The following is a 27445-nucleotide window of genomic DNA, read 5'->3' on the forward strand; positions in this document are numbered from 1 at the left end:
TTAGGGAAAGCCAGGGTTTAGGCACGCGATCGCCGCACGGGTGAGGAACCCGTCTAGGGACGTCAGGGCAGTCAGGTGCCAGCCGCAAGGTGAGTTAGGGGTCACCACCTTTCCCTCTCCCTTGGGCAGGGCTTTCCCTGTTTTCCTCCCTGTGCGTGTCGTCGGTCGTTATATTATCTCTGGCCAATTATTTTTGTGTAGGTAAAAAAAAAAAAAAAAAAATTTTACCTACTTAGAATCCAGTAAGGATCAAATTGCTGCTCTATCCAAACAATTTCATGGCCTGTCTTTGGAGGTGGTAGGATTGAAGGCGTCGGTCCGCCAGCAACAGCAGCAATTACAACTGACGGCAAGCCCAGCGGTTGCTACTGGTAACCAGGTTGTTGCGGAACCCAAGGTCCCTCTCCCTGGCAGATTTTCTGGGGGAAGGGACAAGTTTTTGACATTCCGTGAGGCCTGTAAGTTATATTTTAAGCTGCGCCCTTACTCCACTGGTAATGAAGATCAGCGGGTGGGGGTTGTTATTTCCCTGCTGCAGGGGGATCCGCAGTCCTGGGCGTTCTCTTTACCTACTGATTCCCAGGCTCTTCGGTCAGTGGATGAGTTTTTCGGGGCCTTGGGTCTCATATATGATGATCCTGACCGAGTCGCCCTGGCTGAATCAAGATTACGGACACTCTTACAAGGAGAGCGGCCGGTAGAGGAGTATTGCTCTGAATTCCGTAGGTGGGCTACGGATACCCAATGGAATGACCCGGCTCTCAGGAGTCAGTTCTGCTCTGGGTTATCCGAAAGGGTTAAGGATGCGCTTGCATTATATGAGACCCCCTTTTCCCTTGATGCGGTTATGTCCCTTTCTATCCGAATAGATAGACGCCTTAGGGTCAGGTTGAAAAAACCGGAGCAATTGGTAACCCCTCCCAAGCAGCAGTTAGTCTGTACGGACTTAGACGAGCCTATGCAGCTAGGAGGAACTACTCGTCAGGTCCGTCCTCCTGAGGCTCGCCGTAGGCGTGGGGTTTGTTTTTTTTGTGGGGAGAGGGGTCATTTCATTAATGTCTGTCCTTCTTTCCTCAGAAACAAAAGACCGTCGGAAAAACTACTAACCCCAGGCTGTGCGGAGGATGTCAGCCGGGGGGTATACGTTTCCTCCATACGTACATCGCAATTTGTGTTGCCAGCGGTTATTATTTTTGGTGATAAGACGGAGACTATTTCTTTCTTTCTAGACAGTGGAGCAGGGGTAAATTTGATAGATGCCCATTTTGCCCGCACTTTGGGTTTGTCTCTCTGTACTTTACAGAGACCCATTCCCATATTCGCTATTGATTCTGCTCCCCTGTCTCAGAGAAACCTCACGCACATGGTTCATAATTTACACCTTCGGGTAGGGGACCACCATAACGAGATGCTTTCAGGTTATGTTCTGGAGGGGCTTCCCACTCCGATAGTGCTGGGTCTTCCCTGGTTGGTAGCGCACAATCCAGTGGTGGATTGGCAGGCCAGGGAGATATTGGAGTGGAGTGAGCAGTGCAGAGAAAATTGCTTAAATAGCAATTGCTTAGTCGCCTCCATAACTACCCTACCTACATTTATTTCGGACTTTGAGGATGTTTTTTCTGAAAAGGGTTGTCAGAAGTTACCACCTCATCGTCCTTATGATTGCCCGGTTAACCTTATTCCCAGCGCAAAATTACCCAAGACCAGGTTATATAATCTTTCGGGTCCAGAGAGACAAGCCATGAAAGATTACATCTCCGAGAGCTTGGCTAAGGGACACATCAGACCCTCTTCTTCACCCGTGGCTGCAGGGTTTTTCTTCGTTAAAAAGAAAGATGGGGGCCTGCGTCCTTGCTTAGATTTTCGCGAATTAAATCAGATAACCATCCGAGACCCATACCCTCTTCCTCTCATTCCTGACCTGTTTAATCAGATTGCGGGTGCTAGGTGGTTCTCCAAACTTGATCTTAGGGGTGCCTACAATCTGATTCGTATTAAGGAGGGGGATGAGTGGAAGACAGCGTTTAACACCCCTGAGGGGCATTATGAAAATCTAGTTATGCCTTTCGGTCTGACCAATGCTCCTGCCGTCTTTCAACATTTCGTTAATGACATTTTTAGTCATCTTATCGGCAGGTTTGTGGTAATATACCTAGATGATATTTTAATTTATTCGTCCGATCTGAAAACACATGAGGTGCATGTCAGACAAGTACTGCAGGTCCTACGGACGAATTAATTATATGCTAAAATTGAAAAATGTGTCTTCGCCGTTCAGGAGATACAATTCCTGGGTTATTTTTTATCTGCGTCAGGTTTCCGTATGGATCCTAGGAAGGTCCAGGCAATTTTAGATTGGGATCTTCCTGAGAACCTCAAAGCACTACAACGGTTCTTGGGCTTCGCGAATTTCTATAGGAAATTCATTAAAAATTATTCACTTATTGTAAAACCGCTTACTGACATGACTAGGAAGGGGACTGATTTTTCTAAATGGTCTGACGCCGCTAAAGTTGCTTTTTCCTCTCTAAAAGAGAGGTTTACCTCAGCACCTGTACTGGTCCAACCTGATGTCTCTCAGCCTTTTATTGTTGAAGTCGATGCGTCAGAGGTGGGAGTGGGGGCGGTGCTGTCTCAGGGTCCGTCTCCTGGCAAATGGCGTCCTTGTGCTTTCTTTTCTAAAAAACTATCTGCAGCAGAAAAGAACTACGATATTGGCAATAGGGAACTATTAGCTATTAAACTTGCGTTTGAGGAGTGGCGTCATTTCTTAGAGGGGGCAGTCCACCCCGTCACTGTAATTACGGACCACAAAAATCTTCTGTACCTCGAATCAGCTAAGCGTCTCACCCCTAGACAGGCTAGGTGGTCGCTATTTTTTACCAGGTTTAACTTTGTGATTACCTATCGTCCTGGGGCAAAGAACACCAAGGCTGATGCACTATCTCGTTGTTTCCCTGGAGGGGGTAATGTGAGTGATCCGGTACCCATTCTTCAAAGAGGAGTGGTTGTTTCTGCGGTACACTCTGTTTTGGAGGGGAAGGTGTTAGAGGCACAGGGGGACGCCCCGGTCTCTTGCCCCTCAGAGAAATTGTTTGTACCGTTGAACTTACGTTTCGAATTATTAAAGGAACATCATAATTCGGCACTTGGTGGGCACCCGGGTAGTAAAGCAACCTTGGAACTATTGTCTCGTCGTTTTTGGTGGCCAAGGTTGCGTCAGGATGTATTGGATTTTGTGTCTTCTTGTTCTACCTGTGCGCGCGCAAAAGTTTCACATACACGTCCTGCAGGGTCTCTATTACCACTCGTCATTCCCAATAGACCGTGGACACATCTGTCAATGGATTTTATCACTGACTTACCTTTGTCTGCGGGTAAAACAGTTATTTTGGTAGTAGTGGACAGGTTTAGCAAAATGGTACACTTCATTGCGTTACCCGCACTACCTAATGCTAAGACTCTTGCTCAGGTATTCGTCAGTGAAATCGTGAAGCTTCACGGGGTCCCCTCCGATGTTGTTTCGGATCGGGGTACCCAGTTTATTTCTAAATTTTGGAAAGCTTTTTGTTCTCGTTTGGGGGTACACTTGTCCTTTTCCTCTGCTTTCCATCCTCAGTCGAATGGACAGACTGAGCGTACCAACCAAAACCTTGAGACATATCTAAGATGTTTTGTGTCTGAAAACCAAGAGTTGTGGTCATCATTTTTACCGTTAGCTGAGTTTGCCATAAATAATCGTCGTCAGGAATCCACTGGCAAGTCACCATTTCTTGGTGCATATGGTTTTCATCCCCAATTCTGTACTTTCAAAGAGGGGGGGTCTTCTGGGGTTCCCGAAGAGGAACGGTTTTCGTCATCTCTTTCATCGGTATGGCAGAAGGTGCAAGCTAACTTGAAAAATATGGGAGGTAAATACAAATGCATGGCTGATAAGAGACGGTCGCCAGGTCCGGACCTAGGAGTGAATGACTATGTGTGGTTGTCTACTAGGAATATTAAATTGAAGGTTCCCTCTTGGAAACTGGGTCCTAGGTTTATTGGCCCTTACAAAATTGTAGCCATCATCAACCCCGTGGCTTTTCGCCTGGAGTTACCTCAGACTTTTAAAATTCATAATGTTTTTCATAAGTCGTTACTCAAAAAATATGTTCCACCTCTAGAACCATCACCGCTGCCACCCCCTCCTGTTGTCGTGGATGGTAACCTAGAATTTCAGATATCCAAAATTGTTAATTCTCGTCGGGTCCGCCGCTCTCTTCAATATCTGGTGCATTGGAGAGGTTACGGTCCCGAGGAAAGAATGTGGGTTCCTGCGTCTGAGGTAAACGCCGACAGGTTAGTTCGGGTTTTTCATGCCTCTCATCCTGGGAGACCTGGTCCTGAGTGTCCGGAGGCCCCTCGTAGAGAGGGGGGTACTGTCACGAGGGTGTCGAGGACCACGCCTGACTCCGTTATACCCGGGGTCAGGAAGTCGCAGCGGTTGGCTGCACGCTCTATTTAAGATAGGGCTGTTTTCCTTATGGTAGCTTTCTGGGTTTGCTTAGCAAACCCTTTTGGCTCACTCAGGGATCCGTAGCTCCTTCTCCTCAGCTGTTCCTTGTCCAGCACTCCCAGACCTCCTTATATTTCTCTCTCACACTTCTCTGGTTGCCAGAGATAGAGCTTCCTGCCTGGACATCTATTCTGACCTTCTGGAGCTGTGTTGCTGCGTTCGCTGGTAGTTGGTCCAGTACGCTACCCTCCAGATCCCTGTTGGACCTTTTTGGTTTATTGTGGTCGCCCACCTGGGTGTATGTGTTTGTATGTTTTGTCTGTCCTCTCCCTGGTGTTTCCCTCTTAGTGATAGTGGTGTGGACTAGCGATCCCACCGGCCTGTTCACTATCCAGGGCTCATATTAGGGAAAGCCAGGGTTTAGGCACGCGATCGCCGCACGGGTGAGGAACCCGTCTAGGGACGTCAGGGCAGTCAGGTGCCAGCCGCAAGGTGAGTTAGGGGTCACCACCTTTCCCTCTCCCTTGGGCAGGGCTTTCCCTGTTTTCCTCCCTGTGCGTGTCGTCGGTCGTTACAGGCGCAGAAGAAAAGGAACTCCACATGGTTTTTAGATGCCATGTCCCATTTGAAGCCCCCTGATGCACCCTTACAGTAGAAACTCCCAAGAAGTGACCCCATTTTGGAAACTAGGGGATAAGGTGCCAGTTTTATTAGTACTATTTTTGGGTACATATGATTTTTTGATCATTCATTATAACACTTTATGGGGCAAGGTGACCAAAAAATTGGTTGTTTTAGCACAGTTTCTATTTATTTATTTTTACAGCGTTCACCTGAGGGGTTCAGTCAAGTGACATTTTTATAGAGCAGATTGTTACGGACGTGGCGATACCTAATATGTATACTTTTTCTCATTTATTAAAGTTTTACACAATAATAGCATTTTTGAAACCAAAAAATTATGTTTTAATGTGTCCATGTTCTGAGAGCTATAGTTTTTTTATTTTTTGAGAGATTTTCTTATGTAGGGGCTCATTTTTTGCGGGATGAGGTGACGGTTTTATTGGTACTATTTTGTGGGACATACGCGTTTTTGATCACTTGGTGTTGCACCTTTTGTGATGCAAGGTTACAAAAATTGCTTGTTTTGACCCAGTTTTTTTTTTTGTTTTTTTTTTACGGTGTTCACCCGAGGGGTTAGGTCATGTGATATTTTTATAGAGCTGGTTTTTACGGACACGGCAATACCTAATATGTATACTTTTTTTTATTTGTTTCACTTTAACACAATAATAGCATTTTTGAAACCAAAAAAATGATGTTTTAGTGTCTCCATGTTCTAAGAGCTATATTTTTTTTAATTTTTTTAGAGATTTTCTTATGTAGGGGCTCATTTTTTGCGGGATGAGGTGACGATTTTATTGGTACTATTTTTTTTTTTTTTTACGGTGTTCACCCGAGGGGTTAGGTCATGTGATATTTTTATAGAGCTGGTTTTTACGGACGCGGCAATACCTAATATGTATACTTTTTTTTATTTGTTTCACTTTAACACAATAATAGCATTTTTGAAACCAAAAAAAATGATGTTTTAGTGTCTCCATGTTCTAAGAGCTATAGTTTTTTTATTTTTTGAGAGATTTTCTTATGTAGGGGCTCATTTTTTGCGGGATGAGGTAACGGTTTTATTGGTACTATTTTGTGGGACATACGCGTTTTTGATCACTTGGTGTTGCACCTTTTGTGATGCAAGGTGACAAAAATTGCTTGTTTTGACACTGTTTTTTTTTTTTTTTTTTACGGTGTTCATCCGAGGGGTTAGGTCATGTGATATTTTTATAGAGCTGGTTTTACGGACGCGGCAATACCTAATATGTATACTTTTTTTAACTTTTTTTTTTCATTCCTTACTTGGGGACTTTTTTTTTTTACATGTGAAACTTTTTTTTATTTTTTTATTTTCAACCTTTTATTTTTATTTTACACTTTTCGTCCCCCATAAGGTCATACAAGACCTCTGGGGGACATTTGCTTCACTTTTTTTTTTTTTTTCACTGTTGATTTCTCCTGTAACTGGGGCTGACATAGTAGCCCCAGTTACAGGACAAATACACCCCTAGAGAGGCTGTACAGCAGCAATACAGCGCTGTACAGCCTCAGAGCAGGGCTGATCAAGGTCTCTGAGAGACCTCACACAGCTCCTGCACACTCCGGTCACGGCGGTCACATGACCGCCGGGCCGGAACAGGAAGCGCACAGTGCTTCCTGCTCTGCAGACACAGCGCTCGGTGAGCGCTGTGTCTGCAGCGATCCGGAAGGCAGGGACACCTGGGCACTGTCCCTGCCTTGTCTTATTAGCGTGCAGCTGCTATTTCTGAAAGGACGTTCTAAAACGTGCTTTCAGAAATAGACGTCCACCCATAGGACGTTTATATCCTATGGGCGGACGTAAAGCGGTTAAAACACAAGAAAAACTACACTTAAAGGGGTATTCCCATCACAATGATCACTGTTAAATCTGTTATGACTTAATGATTTGACAGTGATCATTTTTGTAAATACATTTTATTACCCAATTCCCACCCTTTTTGAGAAAATAAGTCCCCTCTTACCTGAATGTTGTCTTTCGTCTCCCCTGGCTACGGCCACCTCTCACCTGTCGAATCCTGTGGCCACGCTTGCGCAGAAGACTGAAGATTTTCTCCCAGCAGGGCCGCGCAATGTCCTGAACACGCACGCTGCCGCGCATGTGCCATGATGACTTCTTCCTGGCCAGTATAGTACAGAGCCACGAACGCGCACACCGGCTCTGTACTATACAGGCCAGGAATAAGTCACCATGGCGCATGCGCGGCGGCATGCGCATTGAAGACAGCGCGTGGCCCGGCTGGGAGAAGACGTCAATCAAGCTGACTGAGCCCGCCCAGCCAAATCCAGGAAGTGAACGTCGCGCTCGCCGCAGGTAAGTATGAAAACTGCTGATGGAAATACCCCTTTAAGGCCTCCTGCACACAAACGTATTTTTTTGCGGTCCGCAAAAACGGGTCCCGTTTTTCCGTGATCCGTGACCGTTTTTTCGTCCGTGGGTCTTCCTTGATTTTTGGAGGATCCACGGACATGAAAAAAAAGTCGTTTTGGTGTCCGCCTGGCCGTGCGGAGCCAAACGTATCCGTCCTGAATTACAATGCAAGTCAATGGGGACGGATCCGTTTGACGTTGACACAATATGGTGCTATTTCAAACGGATCCGTCCCTATTGACTTTCAATGTAAAGTCTGGAGTCCCTTTTATACCATCGGATCGGAGTTTTCTCCAATCCGATGGTATATTTTAACTTGAAGCGTCCCCATCACCATGGGAACGCCTCTATGTTAGAATATACTGTCGGATATGAGTTAGATCGTGAAACCTCATTTCCGACAGTATATTCTAACACAGAGGCGTTCCCATGGTGATGGGGACGCTTCTAGTTAGAATATACTACAAACTGTGTACATGACTGCCCCCTGCTGCCTAGCAGCATCCGATCTCTTACAGGGGGCCGTTATCAGCACAATTAACCCCTCAGGTGCCGCACCTGAAGGGGTTAATTGTACTATCATATCCCCCTGTAAGAGATCAGGGCTGCCAGGCAGCAGGGGGCAGACCCCCCCCTCCCCAGTTTGAATATCATTGGTGGCCAGTGCGGCCCCCCCCCCCTTCCTCCCTCTATTGTAATAATTTGTTGGTGGCACAGTGTGCGCCCCCCCCTTCCTCCCTCTATTGTAATAATTCGTTGGTGGCACAGTGTGCGCCCCCCCCCCCTTCCTCCCTCTATTGTAATAATTTGTTGGTGGCACAGTGTGCGCCCCCCCCCCTTCCTCCCTCTATTGTAATAATTCGTTGGTGGCACAGTGTGCGCCCCCCCCCCTTCCTCCCTCTATTGTAATAATTAGTTGGTGGCACAGTGTGCGCCCCCCCCCCTTCCTCCCTCTATTGTAATAAATCGTTGGTGGCACAGTGTGCGCCCCCCATCGGCCCCCCCTCCCTCTATAGCATTAACAACATTGGTGGCCAGTGTGCGGCCTCCCATCTCCCATCTCCCCCCCCCCCCCCGATCATTGGTGGCAGCGGGTTACTAGCAATAGTACAATAGTAAAAGATTCATACTTACCTGGGAGCTGCGATGTCTGCGTCCGGCCGGGAGCTCCTCCTACTGGTAAGTGACAGTTCATTTAGCAATGCGCCGCATAGACCTGTCACTTACCAGTAGGTGGAGCTCCCGGCCGGACACGAACATCGCAGCAGCCACCAGCAGGTAAGTATGAATCTTCTACTATTGTACTATTGCTAAGTAACCATGGCAACCAGGACTGTAGTAGCGTCCTGGTTGCCATGGTTACCGATCGGAGCCCCAGCGATTAAACTGGGACTCCGATCGGAACTCCGCTGCCACCAATGATGGGGGGGAGGGGAGGTGGGAGGCCGCACACTGGCCACCAATGTTGATAATGCTATAGAGGGAGGGGGGGCCGATGGGGGGCGCACACTGTGCCACCAACGAATTATTACAATAGAGGGAGGGAGGGGGGGCGCGCACACTGTGCCACCAACGAATAATTACAATAGAGGGAGGGGGGGGCCGCACTGGCCACCAACCTATTATTACAATAGAGGGGGGGGGGGGGCCGCACTGGCCACCAATGATATTCAAACTGGGGAGGGGGGGAGGGTCTGCCCCCTGCTGCCTGGCAGCCCTGATCTCTTACAGGGGGATATGATAGTACAATTAACCCCTTAAGGGGTTAATTGTGCTGATCACGGCCCCCTGTAAGAGATCGGGTGCTGCCAGGCAGCAGGGGGCAGTCATGTACACAGTTTGTAGCGTATTCTAACTAGAAGCGTCCCCATCACCATGGGGACGCCTCTGTGTTAGAATATACTGTCGGTTCTGAGTTTTCACGAAGTGAAAACTCAGCTATGAAAAAGCTTTTATGCAGACGGATCTTCGGATCCGTCTGTATAAAAAGTAACCTACGGCCACGGATCACGGACACGGATGCCAATCTTGTGTGCATCCGTGTTCTTTCACGGACCCATTGACTTGAATGGGTCCGTGAACCGTTGGCCGTGAAAAAAATAGGACAGGTCATATTTTTTTTGGCCAGGAAACACGGATCTCGGATGCGGCTGCAAAACGGTGCATTTTGAAAGTCAATGGGTCCGTGAAAAAATACGGAAAACGGCACAACGGCCACGGGTGCACACAACGGTCGTGTGCATGAGGCCTAAGTAGTATTGCTGTAATCGTACTGACCCAGAGAATGAAAGCAACAGGTCAGTCTTACTTCATAGGAAACACTGTAAAAACAAAAACTGTGGCGGAATTGTGTTTTTTTTTGTTTATAATTCCGCCCCATTTGGATTTTTTTCCCGCTTCCCACTACATTGTATGCAACTGTAAATGGTGCCATTAGAAAGTACAACTTGTCTCGCAAAAAACAAACCCTCATACAGCTATGTGAATGGAAAAATAAAAAAGTTATGGCTTTGGAAAGGCTAGTAGTAAAAAAAAAAATATGAAAAAATTTCTAATTTTAACCCCTTAAGGACCCATGACATACCTGTACGTCATATCTGGACGGGACTTAAACACCCATGGCGTACATGTACTTCATGAGGTCTGCAGTGCTCTGGGGAACGATCGGGGCGGAATCGCGGCACCATGGCTGCTCTAACTGGCAGGCAGCCATTCCAGGTAAGCGCAGCATGGTGCCGATCCGCCCCCTTGCAGCTCCAAGCGCTGCGATTAATGGATCAATGAGGCTCAGTTCACACCTGAGCGTTTTACAGCGCGTTCGAACGCGCTGTAAAACGCATAACCGAAGCAAAGCAATGCTTCCCTATGGGACTGGTTCACATTTTCGCGTTTTACAGCGCGTTCGAACGCGCTGTAAAACGCCAGACGCATACACAAGTTCGGGAGCGTTTTTTTGGGCGTTTGTCGCGCGTTCCCGTACATAGACTTTCGGGAACGCGCGACAATGTGTGCACACTTGTCTCTGTATGCGCGCTTGTAAACGCCCGTACAATCGCGCATACAGAGCGCTCCTTTCAGAACGCTCAGGTGTGAACTGAGCCTGAGACCGGCACATCGCAGCACAGGAAGTTGTCAGAAGCTGCGGGGCAGGGCGGGAGGAGGTCGGGGGCCGGTGGCCGGTGCTGAACTGGTCACATCCGTGGTGAGGCAGGGGACACCAGTGTTTTTGGTCCCCTACCAGCACTGCGATTGGCTGGAAAAACGCTCCACCCAATGGCAGCGCTATAGCTGCACAGGAAGAGGCTGAACTTCCCTGCATGCAGCCATTCTAGCTCGTGACTAGTCGTGTACCACCACTGTGAATTTAACCCTTTTGCTGCTGAAAAGAAGAAATAAGAAGAACATCTGGAATAGCTGCACAGATTTTTTTTCTTTTGCAGCTGTTCCAGATCCCTCCATCCCTGTCCCTGCTTTGGGGACTCGTACTGCATATGGGCGTAGTAAAGTAGCCAGACGTTAGACAATATTGGAGTTCTGACATTTTCTACCAGACTCCAATTTACAGTCAGACCATGATCCGGAAGCGATTTTAATTAATCCGAAAATTCCCACACTACAGTGACAATTCACAGTGCCCACCCCAAAACGACCCAACATTTTACCAACTGTTCAAGGTTAGGCCTGTCATTGACCACTTCAGCAACAATTCTGCTGAGGTGTACAACCCAGAGAAAAATGTATGTGTAGATGAGTCCCTATTATTGTTTAAAGGGAGGATTAGATTCCGCCAGTACCTGCCTAGAAAACGGGCAAGGTATGGCATAAAAATATACAAACTCTGAGACAGTAGCTCCGGGTACACCCACAAATTCCACGTTTACGAAGGGAAAGATTCCAGGATAGAACCCCCAGAATGCCCCCCCATCCTAGGAGTTAGTGGGAAGATCGTGTGGGACTTACTGCACCCACTGCTGGATAAGGGTTACCACCTCTATGTGGATAACTATTATACCAGCATACCCCTATTCAGGTCCCTAATTACCAGGGGTACTGTGGCTTGCGGCACAGTACGCAAAAATCAGAGAGGCCTCCCAAGATCCCTGGTAGTGCAACCACTGAGAATGGGCGAAAGTAGGGCTCTCCTCCATGAGAACATGCTGGTGGTTAAGTACAATGACAAGAGGGATGTCCTTGTACTGACCACCATTCACACTAGCGCCAGATCCCCTGCCGCTGAACGAGGTACAACTACCACTGTCAACAAGCCAGACTGCATGCTTGATTACAACAAGCACATGGGAGGGGGGGATCTTGCAGATCAACTTATGAAGCCCTACAGGGCCACACGAAAAACAAAAGTGTGATACAAAAAGCTGGCCGTACACATTGTACAGATGGCAAAGTGCAATGCGTACATCCTATTTCAATCTTCAGGCCACAGAGGAACTTTCCTTCAGTTCCAAGAGGTGGTTATCAAGGCCCTAATTTATCAAACCCAGGCAGGGGAGGGTCCCAGTACTTCTGGAAGTCATGGTGCCCGTGTCGTACCAGGGCAACATTTTCCAGGTCAAGTCCCCCAGACAGCAAGGAAGGGAAGGACCCAAAAAAGATGCAGGGTGTGTCACAAAAGAGGGATAAGGAAAGACACCATTTAGCAATGCGAAACCTGCCCTGAAAAACCTGGCCTGTGCATGCAGGACTGCTTCAGAATCTACCATTCTTCCATGGAATATTAATTAAATTTCATCCTTTATGCTCCCTGTAATATTTCCACTTTATATCTGATTTAGTCCACCTCGCTTGCATATCCACTTTCCCACAACCACTACATATTCTTTTCTGTGAGACACCTATTTGCTAAAAAGTACCCTTTCCACCACTTCAAATGTTTGTACTGGGGTGCTCTTTCCGAAATGGGGTCACTTATTGGAGTTTTTCATTTCTGGGGACCTCAGGAAATTTTTTAAATGCGACATAGCAGCTAAAATCCATGTCTGCCAATTCAGGCCTACAAAAAACATATTTTGCACTTTGCCTCTAGAGGCCTGCTGTGCGCCAATACAGCAGGATACGAGCACATATGGGGTGTTCGCAAAATGGGGAGAAAATGGGGAACATATACTGTGGTGCATTTTCTCCTTTAACCCCTTGTGAAAGTGAAAAATTGGGGTCTGCTAGTAATTTTTCATTTTTAGAAATGTGTGCTTTGAAATGCTTCTCTCAAGTAATTCTGCCTTCTGTGAGACAACTGTTTGCTAAAAAGTACCCTTTCCACCACTTAATATGTTCGTACGGGGGTGCTCTTTCCGAAATGGGGTCACTTTTTGGGGTTTTTCATTTCTGGGGGCCTCAGGAATTTATTTAATGCGATATGGCACCTAAAATCCATGTCTGCCAATTCAGGTCAGCAAAATCCATATTTAGCTGTTTGTATCTAGAGCCCTGCCATGCGCCCATACATAATTTTTTGAGCACATATGGGGTGTTGGCATATTCAGGGGAAAATGGAGAACAAAATGTGGGGTGCATTTTGTCCTGTTACCCCTCATTTTTTATTTTCACAGCCAAGCATTTCCTAATTCTGTGAAACGCCTGATGGGTCTAAGTGCTCACTACACACCTTAAAATATTCCTTAAGGGGTGAAATTTCTGAAATGGGGTCACTTTTTTGGGGTTTCCACTCTAGGGCCACCTCAGGGTGTCTTCATATGCGACATAGCTCCCAATTACAATTCCATCTAAATCCTCTTTCCTAACCGCCATATGGTGCTCCTTCCACTCTGAAGCTTGCCGTGCGGCCATACATCAATTTTTGAGCACATATGGGGAGTTGGCGTATTCGGGGGGAAATGGGGAACAAAAGGAAGGGTGCATTTTGTCCTGTTACCCCTTGTGAAAGTGAAAAATGTGGGTGTAAAGCAACTTTTTGGGGAAAAATTTTAAATTTAAAATTTTCACAGCCAAGCGTTTCCTAATTCTGTGAAACGCCTGATGGGTCAAAGTGCTCACTACACACCTTGAAATATTCCTTGAGGGGTGTAGTTTCCGGAATGGTGTGACTTTTTTGGGGTTTCCACTCTAGGGCCACCTCAGGGTTTGTTCAATTGCAAGATGGCGCCTGTCAATTATTCCAGAGAAATCTGCCTTCCAGAAGCAATTTGGTGCACCTTTCCTTCTGACCCCTGTGGTACGCCCATATAGCAGTATACAAGCACATATGGGGTATTGCTGTAATCAGAAGAATATGGGCAATAAATTAGGGGGTGCCTTTTCTCCAGTTCCCCCTTGTGAAAGTGAAAAATTTGGGCCTAAAGTCAATTTTTCTGGAAAGAAATTGTAATTTTTTCATTTTCACAGGAAATTCCATGAATCACCTTTGAGGACAAAGTTCTCACTACACATCTTGAAATGTTCATTGAGGGGTGTAATTTCAATAATGGGGTAACTTTGGGGGGGTTTCCACTCTAGAGGTACTTCAGGGTGTCTTCATATGCGACATAGCTCCCAAAAGCCAATCCTGCAAAATCTGTCCTCCAAAAGCCCTATGGCGCTACTTCCCTTTTGGACCCTGCCATGCACCCATACATCATTTTATGAGCACATATGGGGTGTTGGTGTATTCGGGGGGTAATGAGGAACAAAATGTGCATTTTGTCCTGTTTTCCCTTGTGAAAGTGTAAAATGTTGGTGTAAAGCAACTTTTTCTGCAAAAAAATTAAATTTTTCATTTTCTGTGAAACTACACACCTTGAAATATTCCTTGAGGGTTGTAGTTTCTGGAATGGGGTCACTTTTTGGGGGTTTTCACTCTAGGGCCACCTCTGGGTGTCTTCATATGCGACATACAGTCAGGTCCATAAATATTGGGACATCAACACAATTCTAACATTTTTGGCTCTATACACCACCACAATGGATTTGAAATGAGACGCACAAGATGTGCTTTAACTGCAGACTGTCAGCTTTAATTTGAGGGTAGTTACATCCAAATCAGGTGAACGGTGTAGGAATTACAAAAGTTTGCATATGTGCCTCCCACTTGTTAAGGGACCAAAAGTAATGGGACAGAATAATAATCATAAATAAAACTTTTAACTTTTTAATACTTGGTTGCAAATCCTTTGCAGTCAATTACAGCCTGAAGTCTGGAACGCATAGACATCACCAGATACTGCGTTTCATCCCTGGTGATGCTCTGCCAGGCCTCTACTGCAACTGTCTTCAGTTCCTGCTTGTTCTTGGGGCATTTTCCCTTTAGTTTTGTCTTCAGCAAGTGAAATGCATGCTCAATCGGATTCAGGTCAGGTGATTGACTTGGCCATTGCACAACATTCCACTTCTTTCCCTTAAAAAACTCTTTGGTTGCTTTTGCAGTATGCTTTGGGTCATTGTCCATCTGCACTGTGAAGCGCCGTCCAATGAGTTCTGAAGCATTTGGCTGAATATAAGCAGATAATATTGCCCGAAACACTTCAGAATTCATCTTGCTGCTTTTGTCAGCAGTCACATCATCAATAAATACAAGAGAACCAGTTCCATTGGCAGCCATACATGCCCACGCCATGACACCACCACCATGCTTCACTGATGAGGTGGTATGCTTAGGATCATGAGCAGTTCCTTTCCTTCTCCATACTCTTCTCTTCCCATCACTTTGGTACAAGTTGATCTTGGTCTCATCTGTCCATAGAATGTTGTTCCAGAACTGTGAAGGATTTTTTAGATGTCGTTTGGCAAACTCTAATCTGGCCTTCCTGTTTTTGAGGCTCACCAATGGTTTACATCTTGTGGTGAACCCTCTGGATTCACTCTGGTGAAGTCTTCTCTTGATTGTTGACTTTGACACACATACACCTACCTCCTGGAGAGTGTTCTTGATCTGGCCAACTGTTGTGAAGGATGTTTTCTTCACCAGGGAAAGAATTCTTCGGTCATCCACCACAGTTGTAATCCGTGGTCTTCCGGGTCTTTTGGTGTTGCTGAGCTCACCGATGCGTTCCTTCTTTTTAAGAATGTTCTAAACAGTTGTTTTGGCCACGCCCAATGTTTTTGCTATCTCTCTGATGGGTTTGTTGTGTTTTTTTCAGCCTAATGATGGCTTGCTTCACTGATAGTGACAGCTCTTTGGATCTCATCTTGAGAGTTGACAGCAACAGATTCCAAATGCAAATAGCACACTTGAAATGAACTCTGGACCTTTTGTCTGCTCATTGTAATTGGGATAATGAGGGAATAACACACACCTGGCCATGGAACAGCTGAGAAGCCAATTGTCCCATTACTTTTGGTCCCTTAACAAGTGGGAGCACATATGCAAACTGTTGTAATTCTTACACTGTTCACCTGATTTGGATGTAAATACCCTCAAATTAAAGCTGACAGTCTGCAGTTAAAGCACATCTTGTTCGTTTCATTTCAAATCCATTGTGGTGGTGTATAGAGCCAAAAATGTTAGAATTGTGTCGATGTCCCAATATTTATGGACCTGACTGTAGCTCCCAATTACCATTCCAGCTAAATCCGCTCTCCAAAAGCCATATGGTGCTCCTTCCACTCTGAAGCCTGCTGTGCGCCCATACTTCGGTTTTTGAGCACATAAGGGGTGTTTCTGTAAACTCCAGATTCAGGGTAATAGATTTTGAGCTTTGTTTGGCTGTTAACCCTTGATGTGTTGCAGAAAAAATAGATTAAAATTTAAAATCTGCAAAAAAAAAGTGAAATTTTGAAATTTCACTCCCATTTTCATTTAATTCTCGTGGGGCACCTAAAGGATTAACAAAGTTAGTAAAAATCAGTTTTGAATAGCTTGAGGGGTGTAATTTCTAAAATGGGGTGATTTATGGGTGGTTTCTAATATTTCAGCCCCACAAAGTGACTTCATAACTGAACTGGTCTTGAAAATATTGGGTTTGGAAATGTTCTTCAAAATTTTAAGATTTACTTCAAAACTTCTAAGTCTTCTAACGTCCCAAAAAATAAAATTTAATTTTTCTAAATGATCCAAACATGAAGTAGACATATGGGGAATGTAAAGTAAAAACTATTTTTGGAGGTATTACTATCTATTATAAAAGTAGAGATTATTGAAATTCAGAAATTTGCTAATTTTTCCATTTTTTTGGGTAAATTTTGTATTTTTTCTATTAATAATAATAATAAAAAAAAAAATTGACTCAGTTTTACCAAGTACAATATGTGATGAGAAAACAATCTCAGAATGGCCTGGATAAGAAAAAGCGTTTTAAGGTTATTACCACATAAAGTGACACTGGTCAGATTTGCAAACAATGGCCTGGTCCTTAAAGGGGTTGTCCGTGTTCAGAGCTGAACCCAGACATTCCTCCATTTTCACCCCGGCAGCCCCCCTGACTTGAGCATCGGAGCAGTTCATGCTCCGATGCTCTCCTTTGCCCTGCGCTAAATTGCGCAGAGCAAAGCCATTTTTTGGAGATCTGGTGAAGTACCGGGGCTCTCCATGGGGCTGCCAGGAAGCCTGATGACGTCACTGGCACTGATGGGCGGGATTTAGCGCTGCCCTAGCCAGTAAAACAGCTGGTGCAGCGCTAAAGCCCGCCCATCAGAGCAGGGGACGTCACCGATCACACTGCTGGGCGGAATTTTACGCCCGGCAGTGTGTTATTGAAAACAAAAGAGACCTTGCCCTGCACGATTTAGCGTAGGGCAAGGGAGCACATCAGAGTATGAGATGCTCTGATGCTAGCCTCAGGGGGCTGCCTGGGTTTAGCTCTGAACCCGGACAACCCCTTTAAGGTGAAAAATTGCAGTGTCCGTAAGGGGTTAAAGGACTAAAGAGGGGCTAAACATTGACATATTGATATGTATTATTTTACAACATGCTGCTGTAATACGTGACTGACTCACTTTACATCAGTCACTTGGAGTCTCCACACATTTTAACATTTACAGAGAGCACCCGTTTTTATGTCAGTCAGTGGGACTGTAATTCCCAGCACACCTAGTTATAGCTCCTGAGCAGGGGCTCTGTGTCTACATTATACTCCAGCGCTCTAGTTGCAAGAGACACAGCAGTCAGTATATATTTAGCGCGTAAAGCGCGGCCGCCATTTTTATGAAGACCAAGTTACCAGCCTTACACAGGAGCGCAGGCAAAATGGCCGCTCCGTTCACCATCCCAGTCCATAGAAAGTCGTCATTTCCGTGCAGCGGTACAATCCCTTCCTGGTGACCCGCGGGGGGCTCTGTCTTTTGTCTGTGAGTGTTATAATAATGTAAAACTCTGTATGTGTACTGATAGTGCAGAGCATGTTTTACACAAGATGTCCTCCCTGTCCCACTAGCCTTACTTTTCACATACCTGCTCAGCTATAGCACTGACATATTCCACTGCGCAGTACAAGCAGCTGTAACTGGCTTTCCTATATTTTAGCTGGTAGAGGACACTTTGTCACAAACCACAAGCAGCAGTTGTCGCCTTGGCAACCTCACTGCCCTGCTGCTAACTGTCGTGTTAACCCTTTAAGGACATGGCCATTTAAGTCCTCCTGCACACGACCATGTCCGTTTTGTGATCTGCAAAATACGGATATGGTCCGTGTGCATCCTGCAATGTAAAAAAAAGCCTATTCATGTCCGCAAAATGTACAAGAATAGGACAGGTTTTATAATTTGCGGCCCGGATGCAGGCAGCACGTGGATGTCGTCCGTGTGCTGTCCGTTTTTTTTTTTTAGTGGACCCATAGAAATGAATAGGTCCATGTGTAATCTACAAAAAATGTGGATTGGACACAAACCAAAAATATGGTCGTGAGTATGAGGCCTAAAGGCTGGCTCTAAACGGCGACACGTGTTGCGCGACAATAAGGGCACAACTACATTTATGTTGTGTAACATTTTTTGTAATGATAGTCAATGGTGTCACACTGCGACGCGACAGTCGCACAAAAATTCAACTTGGATGTCACAGTGCGACACTATCGACTGTCATTAGCCCTAGCCTAAGGGCGCTGCCAGACTGTATTTTTAGGGCATTATTTTTATATTTTTTTAGGCTTAACAAAAAGGCATACAAAAGCGTCTGACTTGTGTACGTTTTTTGTAGTGTTTTCTGTGGCGTTTTTTTGACACGCCGCTATAAGATAATACTTGTGTGTGCTGCTTTTAATATTTTTAGGCTTCCATGTAAAATCTGGAGCTGGCAATTTTTCAGTAAAAGAATGCTTAAAAAACAGCTGCAAAAAACACACACAATAAACTGCAAAATGCCTAAAAACACAAACATCATCCCAGATTGAGCCCAGGTGGGAGTGTTCTGACTGCAGAAGAAACTAACTTCAGGCAGGGGGTCCGACATCCCACCCTGCCAGTGATCAGCTTTCAGCACTAGCTCTGGCGCTAGAACTACACAGCGCCATCCATTGCGTAGTGGACGGAGCTGGTAATTGCAGTGCTGATTGCAGTGAAGAGACTGGGAGCAGCGCTGCAGTAACCGGCTCTGTCCACTATACAAAGGATGGCGCTGGAGCTGCTCCCGGACAGCTGACCTCATGTATATAACTCTGACAAGGTAAGACGACCTTGAGTATAACATATTGCTCTCCGTGCTGTTAGGTGGGCGTCCAGTATACCATGCCAGACCTTCTGGATCTCTCGCCACCCGACATTCCTGAACCGACCCTCCTAGAGACCCTGCTGCGCTATGGATTATTTTGTGGCGCAATTTTCCAGCTCATTTGCATTTTGGCTATTATATTCCCTGGGAGCAAATCACAGGAAATGGTGAGTTATGTGATTGTCTTGGATAAATCCCCAGCGCTCTCAGAGGTGTGGGATAAATGAAGACGTTTCATGCGCCAGTCGTAAGACCTACTTAGGGTACTTTCACACTTGCGGCAGAGTGATCCGGCAAGCAGTTCCTTCGCTGGAACTGCTTGCCGGATCAGGTAATCTGCATGCAAACGGACAGCATTGGTAGACGGATCCGGATGCGGATCCGTCTCACAAATGCGTTGCAAGAATAGATCCGTCTCTCCGTTTGTCATACGGACAAACTGATCCGTTTTTATTTTTACCAGTCTGTGCATGCGGAAGGACTGATCCGGCATTCCGGCAACTGACCAGGAATTTTGGACGGAGATAATACCGCAGCATGCTGCAGTATTTCCTCCGTCTAAGGGTACTTTCACACTAGCGTTTTTCTTTTCCGGCATAGAGTTCCGTCACAGGGGCTCTATACCGGAAAAGAACTGATCAGGCATATCCCCATGCATTCTGAATGGAGAGTAATCCGTTCAGGATGCATCAGGCTGTCTTCAGTTCAGTCGTTTTGACTGATCAGGCAAAAGATAAAACCGTAGCATGCGGAGAGACGGATCCGTTCTTGCAATGCATTTGTGAGACAGATCCGCATCCAGATCCGCCGGATCACACTGCCTCAAGTGTGAAAGTAGCCTAGAACACAGTTCAGTGACTGAACTGAAGACATCCTGATGCATCCTGAACGGATTTCTCTCCATTCAGAATGCATTGGGATAAAACTGATCAGTTCTTTTCCGGTATTGAACCCCTATGAAAAGAAAAACACTTAGGGCTCTTTCACACTTGCGTTCTTTTCTTCCGGCATAGAGTTCCGTCGTCGGGGCTCTATGCCGGAAGAATCCTGATCAGTTTTATCCTAATGCATTCTGAATGGAGAGAAATCCGTTCAGGATGCATCAGGATGTCTTCAGTTCAGGACCGGAACGTTTTTTGGCCGGAGAAAATACCACAGCATGCTGCGCTTTTTGCTCCGGCCAAAAATCCTGAACACTTGCCGCAAGGCCGGATCCGGAATTAATGCCCATTGAAAGGCATTAATCCGGATCCGGCCTTAAGCTAAACGTCGCTTCGGCGCATTACCGGATCCGACGTTTAGCTTTTTCTGAATGGTTACCATGGCTGCCAGGACACTAAAGTCCTGTTTGCCATGGTAAAGTGTAGTGGGGAGTGGGGGAGCAGTATATCGTATATACATTTAGTCGTAGACTACTGGTTGCCTACTCTTGACATGTGCATTGGTGTTGTAATTTTTATTAATTTAAAATATAACTTTTATTACTTGTGATAATACTAAAATAATTTTTTTAGCAATTTTTATCTAACCTACTAGTTAAAACTATCTCTGGACGCAGTATACTTACCGTCTGTGCGGCTCCCGGGGCGCTTCAGAGTGACGTCAGGGCGCCCCACGCGCATGGATGACGTGATCGCATGGATCACGTCATCCATGCGCATGGGGCGCTCTGACGTCATTCTGGAGCGCCCCGGGAGCCGCACGGACTGTAAGTATACCGCTCCCCACTACTACTATGGCAACCAGGACTTTAATAGCGTCCTGGCTGCCATAGTAACACTGAACGCATTTTGAAGACGGATCCGTCTTCAAATGCTTTCAGTTCACTTGCGGTGTTACGGATCCGGCGGGCACCTCCGGCAAATGGAGTGCACGACGGATCCGGACAACGCAAGTGTGAAAGAGCCCTAATGTGAAAGTAGCCTGAGGCATTTTTCAGACTGATCAGGCAGGCAGTTTAGGAAACTGAACTGCCTGCAGGAATCAAACAATGCAAGTGTGAAAGTACCCCAACGGCATCTGTCAGCACATTTATACCTATGACACTGGCTGACCTGATACATGGACGCTTGGCAGCTGAAGGCAGCTGTGTAGGTCCCATGTTCATATGTAGCTGCATGAAAAATGCTGAGAAAAATGGTGCTTTAATATATGAGCAACGGGGGCGTTGCCATTACACCTAGAGGCTCTGCTCTCTCTGCAGCTGCCACGTCCTCTGCACTTTGATTTACAGGGCCAGGTGTGATGACGTTTTCACTGCCTGGTCCTGTCAATCATAGCGCACAGGACACGGCAGTTGCAGAGAGAGCAGAGCCTCTAAGTGTAAAGGCAACTCCCCCGTTGCACCTAGAGGCTTACTTGCATATAACCCATACTTAGAGTAAAATGCACTAAATTTATTAGGAGGTGCACTACATTTTATAAAATGTTGGGTGGTTCTCTAAAGACAGAAAATGGGGATGTGGTCAGCAGCCATTATGGCAGGATAGAAAAATGAGTTTCATGGTGGGACCATTAGTCCAGGACACATGTTGTACCATCTAACCCACAAAGGCTGCACGCCGTGTTCCGTCTGTCCTGCCCACTGCCATTTACCTGGAATGACCCCACTCTGCACGGCCTACCCCTGAAACCTCTGGACCTACCGGCCTTCCAACACAGGACTGTGGGGAGAGTCACCTCAGGCCCTAGCTGGAAACCCTGCCTGATTTAAAGGGGTTATCCGATGATTAATTAAAAAAATGAAGGTCAGACATTGTATAGTGCGTGTCCTTATTGCGGCAGCTCTCACTATTACGGCTCAGGGCGTGCGCCCCTTCTGCAGCAGCTCTTTCCCTGTTAGGCTATGTCTACACGACGACATTTGTTCGCGCGACAGATAGGGCACAACTACACTGCAACATTTTGTTGCACTAATGTCGCGCGACAATTTTTATAATGGCAGTCTATGGTGTCGCACTGCAACATGCAAATGCTGCGACTGCGACGCAACAGTCGCAGAAAAATCCACCTCGAATGGATTTTCTGCGACTGTTGCGTTGCAGCATGCTGCATGTTGCAGTGCGGCACCATAGACTGCCATTATAAATATTGTCGCGCGACATTAGTGCAACGAAATGTCGCGCGACAAATGTCTTTGTGTAGACGTAGCCTTATTGTCACAGCTTCTATCAGAAGAGACAGCTGGTAGCATATGAACGGAGAAACTGAGCATGTGCGACCACCTTAGCGAGGTGGATATGAGGAAAAGAACAACAGCGGTTGGCGCTATGCAGGTACATTTTATTGAATAGCTCACTGGCAAGACTACATTTTTAATTACATGCAATTACAAAAGTATTCAGATCTAGATGTTAGTTTGAAAAATGTAAAATATTTTTTGTGGGACTACCCCTTTAACTGTTTCTCTGCCGAGCCTTGTGACTGCACCGCTGTGGCAGTGACTGCTTGTAGCCAGAAACTCCAGGCCCACAATCCACCTACCGCTTGGTTTGTGTCAGCAGGGGCCAAAGGCAAGATGGAAATCCTATTGTAACCACCACCTGCCTGAATATGGACCCCAATCGGCCATGCGACGCCATGATTATTAATGAAAGACAGACATCTACCCCTGCATATAACCTGCTCATTCACCATTTTCTGTCTTTCTAGTTAATACATTTATCAGTAAATTTCAGACTATGCCCACTTTTTCACATTATTAAAGGGGTTTTCTGGGGGGTTTAATAGTGATGGCCTATTGTCATGATCAATCATCAGATCTGACACCAGACACCCCGCACCGATCAGCTTAAAGAGGCCACAGTGCTCTGCTGAGCAACGTGGCCTCCTTGTGGCTGTGCTTGGTATTGCCGCTCAGTTGAATAGGACTGAGCTGCATATACTGTGTAGACCCAGGGTTGCCAACCAGAATTTATCTTTTTTTCTGGACAACTTATCCCAAAATCATGGACAGCCAACATTTTTTTTACAGACAAATTGGAAAACCGTAATGAATTATATAGATAAGTAATACAGGTCTATAGTTCATTAGCTGTAAAATGAGCTGTAAAATGATGATAATCTAGTGAGGCACCACCAGCCTCAAAAAAAATCAGACACATCTATGTGTTTTCACAGACACAGGAAAAAAAGTCACCTATTTTTAAGGACTGTTCAGAAATTTCTGAACGGTTGGTAACCCTGTATAGGCCAGGTGACCAATGAACGTTACGATACTACCCTAGGAAGAGGTCACCACACACATGGAACGCAGCATGCTCTTCAAAAAGCTGAACGACGGGGGTGCTGGGAATCAGACCCTACTGATCACGTATTGATGACCTGAGAATAGGTCCTCAATATTAAAAACCCGGACAACCCCTTTAATATTGTGCCTTCTCCCTTGAAGCGGCGGCGTGGTGTAATTATAACTGCTCATCCCATTCAAGTGCATGCTGCAGTTGTAATTACATTGACTCCTGTAGATCAGCTGTTTGAAGAGACATGTCACTCTGGTGAGCACCGCAGCCTCTTCCTTGCCGAAAGACATCACGTTCATCGATCACGTGGCCTAGGTGCAGATCAGTCCCGCTCAAGTGAATGGGGCTGAGCGCAATACCTAGCACAGCCACTACACAATGTACGGCCCTGTGCTTAGTAAGGTGTGAGGAGGACGCAGCTCTCTCCGCCTCTCCAAACAGCTGATCGTCAGGGGGTGCCAGGAGTTAGACCCCCACTGATCAGATATTGATAAGCTATCCTTAGGATCGGTGACCAATATTCTACTCCCGGAAAACCCCTTTAACATTTGTTATTTCTTGCTTCTACAGGATTCTGAGACATCAGAAGCAAAAATCCCAGAAGTCTTAAGGAAACCCAAGACGGCTCCGGTGACAGTGGGGAAAAAGCAGAAGAAAGAGACAAAGAAAAAGCGGTGAAATGGAAGAAAAAAACCCAGACTGTATTTTTCATTTTATTTTATTTTTTCCATTTCTCGCCTGGATTGATCACAAATTTGCAGTCGTTTTAAGAGAAGTGACATTGAATGTGCAGTAAGGCCATGCCTGTAGCCACACGTCCTGATGGTATAAGGAGAAAACGCTCTCACTCCTCCTGTCATCATGTGCATTACATGGTGCAGTTTATTGAGATTTGGTTTCTTGTGATTAGGTTACTTTTAGATTCTCTACGTATACCGTATACAGCAACGGCGTAGAAAAAAACACTGCGCGGCTACTCTGTGGGCCTGTTCCTGCAAATTGTACTTTTTTCTTTGCATTTTTTTCTCCCTGCTTCATCTAGATCCGTTGCCCCCCAGTTGGTGCCTGTGGCTCTCCAACTGTTGCAAAACTACGACTCACAATGTGACCTGAAACTGTGAGGAATATAGTTTACAATCGCTGGGGAGACACAGGTCTATATAGTATATTATATAGTATTAATGCTACCATATGTATGCATGTCCTTATTGATAGCAACATTTCATTCTCTTACTGTTTTTTATACATTAGCTCATTAATTGTGAACATTAAAAAAGTCAGTTTTTTCCCCCTTTGTTTCTTTAGTTTTTTTGAATCTCTGGGTATAGGAGTCACATGGGTATTCTGAGATGCATTCTGTGGCTAGAGGTCAGTCATGTGGCAGGTTTTTATACAAAACTTACACCACCATTTATACCATTAGTACTTGTAGGGAAGGCTATGTTAAAAAAGCTATGGACAGCTTCTGAGCTATTTTTTTATGATTGAATTTTACTCATTTTGGGCTAAAAATACTTTTTTTCAATTGGTCTTTATTTAAAAAAATTCAGCCATTTCTGAGATACAAGGGTTAAAAATCAGTTTGTTTGCAAGCTGTCACTGCCTGTTTACTTTGAATCCCGTCATGTGACACTCATTATAGCTCAATTCTTATCAAACTGATAAGAATATAGCTTATAAGTGTTTGTGAGGGCAGGAGATCAGAGATAAGAGCTACACATGAGTCCTCAGATGACAGGATTCAAAGAAAACAGACTGTGAGAGCTTGCAGATAAGCTGATTTTTAACCCTTGTATTTCAGAAACAGCTGAACATTTTTAATAAAGACCAATTCAAAAAGTGTTTTTTTTTAAGCCAAAAATGAAATCATAAAAAAAATATTCCTCATGGTGACTGAACAATGGGACTGACCCTATTATTAAGGAAGGTTGTTCATAGAAACATTCTTTCCGGACAGGGGCGGACTGAGAACATAAAGTGGCCCTGGTATAAAAATAAAATTGGCCCCACGTTGTAAGGGGGGTCCAAACTGACAGAAGGCAGGGCAACACAAGTAGGCGGGGTCAGAAATACCATAACAGCACAATACATTGTCCCAAAAGCGGTCCCTCTGTGGTGGCCATCAATAGCTGCCATCTTCTGTCCTCCATCGGTTGTCTCTGGTTAAGATGTGGAGCAGAGGGCTTAGGAGGTGAGATGTGAGCCATAGCAGCTGAATTCAGGAGGACATGTGTGGTCGCTAGATGGGTACATGAGTACCTGATTCTCAGTGTTGATTACAGCAAAGAGATCTTTAGGTACCCGGCCATAGACCTGTAAGATATATGGGCAGTCCACTCCTGTTTCCGGATAATTGTCCTGTGTAAACCTGATGAACGAGCAAATGCTCATACATTGGGTGATCATCATATCTTTTGGCCTGCACCCAAAATCGTTTCTGGGTGGCAGATCGTCCAGTGTAAACAGGGGGTCCACTCCCCAAGAAACAATAAATCTGTATGGAGATGAAATACTGCAGGAGCGATCGCTCGTCACCATACCTAGAAGCTGGTTGCTGCGAGTAGACGTAGCTCTCACCGCTGCTAGTGATCAGGCAATTATTGTGCACGTTTGGCTTGTTCCTGATAATTACCTGGAGAATCTGCCTGTGTGTTTCTACACTGGGAGGTTATCTGCTGGTATACAAGCACTGATTGGTAATCTAGTGTGCGGACAGGCACTCATTTAGTACATTTAAATGTAACAGTCTTCCTACTGAATGATCGTTCCTATGATCATTTGTTCCCATTTAGTTTGCATTTGTAGGCAGCCCCTGTTGACGTCAGATGTGCTGCCAACAGACAAGCAATTGTTTGCCTGCATAAAAGATGTGATTATCCGTCAAACAAGTGTTTGCTCGTTTTTCGGGTGATCAGCAGGATGCTTACAGGGGGCAGTGATTGGGAAAGGATATTGATAGGAGTGGACGTTTTTGTAGAAAGGGTCTGAAGTGAATGGGGCTTGTGTAAAAAAAGGAAGGCATCCAGACGCAATGTGTTTCTCACTGATGGTGGCCAGGAGATGGAGACTGTTATTCTTCAGGTTTTCTTTATGCCCGTGAAAAATGCAAACAATACAGAGGGAAAAACCGTGCACACTGAACGCAATCGCTGAAAAAACCCCGATATCAGAACGTGTCTCCTAGTTCATGTCTGCACATGGAAGGACAAGGGCACTCAGTTATGGTTGACAGAGAAATTGGTCCCATTAGAGCTAATATGGCTGACGGGGTAGAAAATAAAGGCTGAAGACGTCTGAAGCACGAAAATCTGAAAATGAGAGAGGCTGCACGTAAGGATTCAGGAGCATTGATAAAGGGAAACTACCATCAAAATGTTTTATCATATGTTAATATTCGATGTAATTTTTTTTACAACAAATTTTTTTTTTTGCAGTCACTCGGTGTATTCAGGGTCCTGTCCTGACTCTTTAACTTAGGCCCCTTTCACACGAGCGTGACTGATTAGGTCCGGATGCGTTCAGTGAAACTCGCACCATTTTGCAAGCAAGTTCAGTCAGTTTTGTCTGCGATTGCGTTCAGTTTTTTCTGCGCGGGTGCAATGCGTTTTGATGCGTTTTTCACGCGCGTGATAAAAAACTGAAGGTGTACAAACAACATCTGCTAGCAACCATCAGTGAAAAACGCATCGCACCCGCACTTGCTTGCGGATGCAATGCGTTTTTCACGCAGCCCCATTCACTTCTATGGGGCCAGGGCTGCGTGAAAAACGCAGGATATAGAACATGCTGCGATTTTCACGCAACGCAGAACTGATGTGTGAAAAACAACGCTCATGTACACAGACCCATTGAAATGAATGGGTCAGGATTCAGTGCGGGTGCTATGCGTTCACGTCACGCATTGCACCCGCGCGGAAAACTCGCTCGTGTGAAAGGGGCCTTACACAAGCAGGTAACATTCTTTTCACAGCAGCGGTAAACTCACAGAGGCCTACTTATCTATATAACAGTTTTATCTCTGTGCTCACTGCTACGGGAGGACAGTATTTTGTATATAAAGGGGTTGTGCCAAGTATGAAAGTTATCCTCTATCGGGATAA

General features: G+C 45.6%; 1 protein-coding gene across 1 annotated transcript; it reads left to right on the forward strand.

The window, feature by feature from the left end:
• The first annotated feature begins 17615 nt into the window (after positions 1-17615).
• On the forward strand, positions 17616-24293 carry MANBAL (mannosidase beta like). Its single transcript, XM_040435472.1, has 3 exons — positions 17616-17747; positions 19104-19271; positions 23916-24293. Exons 2-3 carry the CDS (start codon positions 19122-19124, stop codon positions 24021-24023), a joined length of 258 nt encoding a protein of 85 aa, XP_040291406.1. The 5' UTR covers positions 17616-17747; positions 19104-19121; the 3' UTR covers positions 24024-24293.
• Positions 24294-27445: the final 3152 nt, after the last annotated feature.

Source organism: Bufo bufo, chromosome 6, assembly GCF_905171765.1.
Source record: "Bufo bufo chromosome 6, aBufBuf1.1, whole genome shotgun sequence".
In the NCBI taxonomy this organism is placed as follows: Eukaryota; Metazoa; Chordata; class Amphibia; order Anura; family Bufonidae; genus Bufo; species Bufo bufo.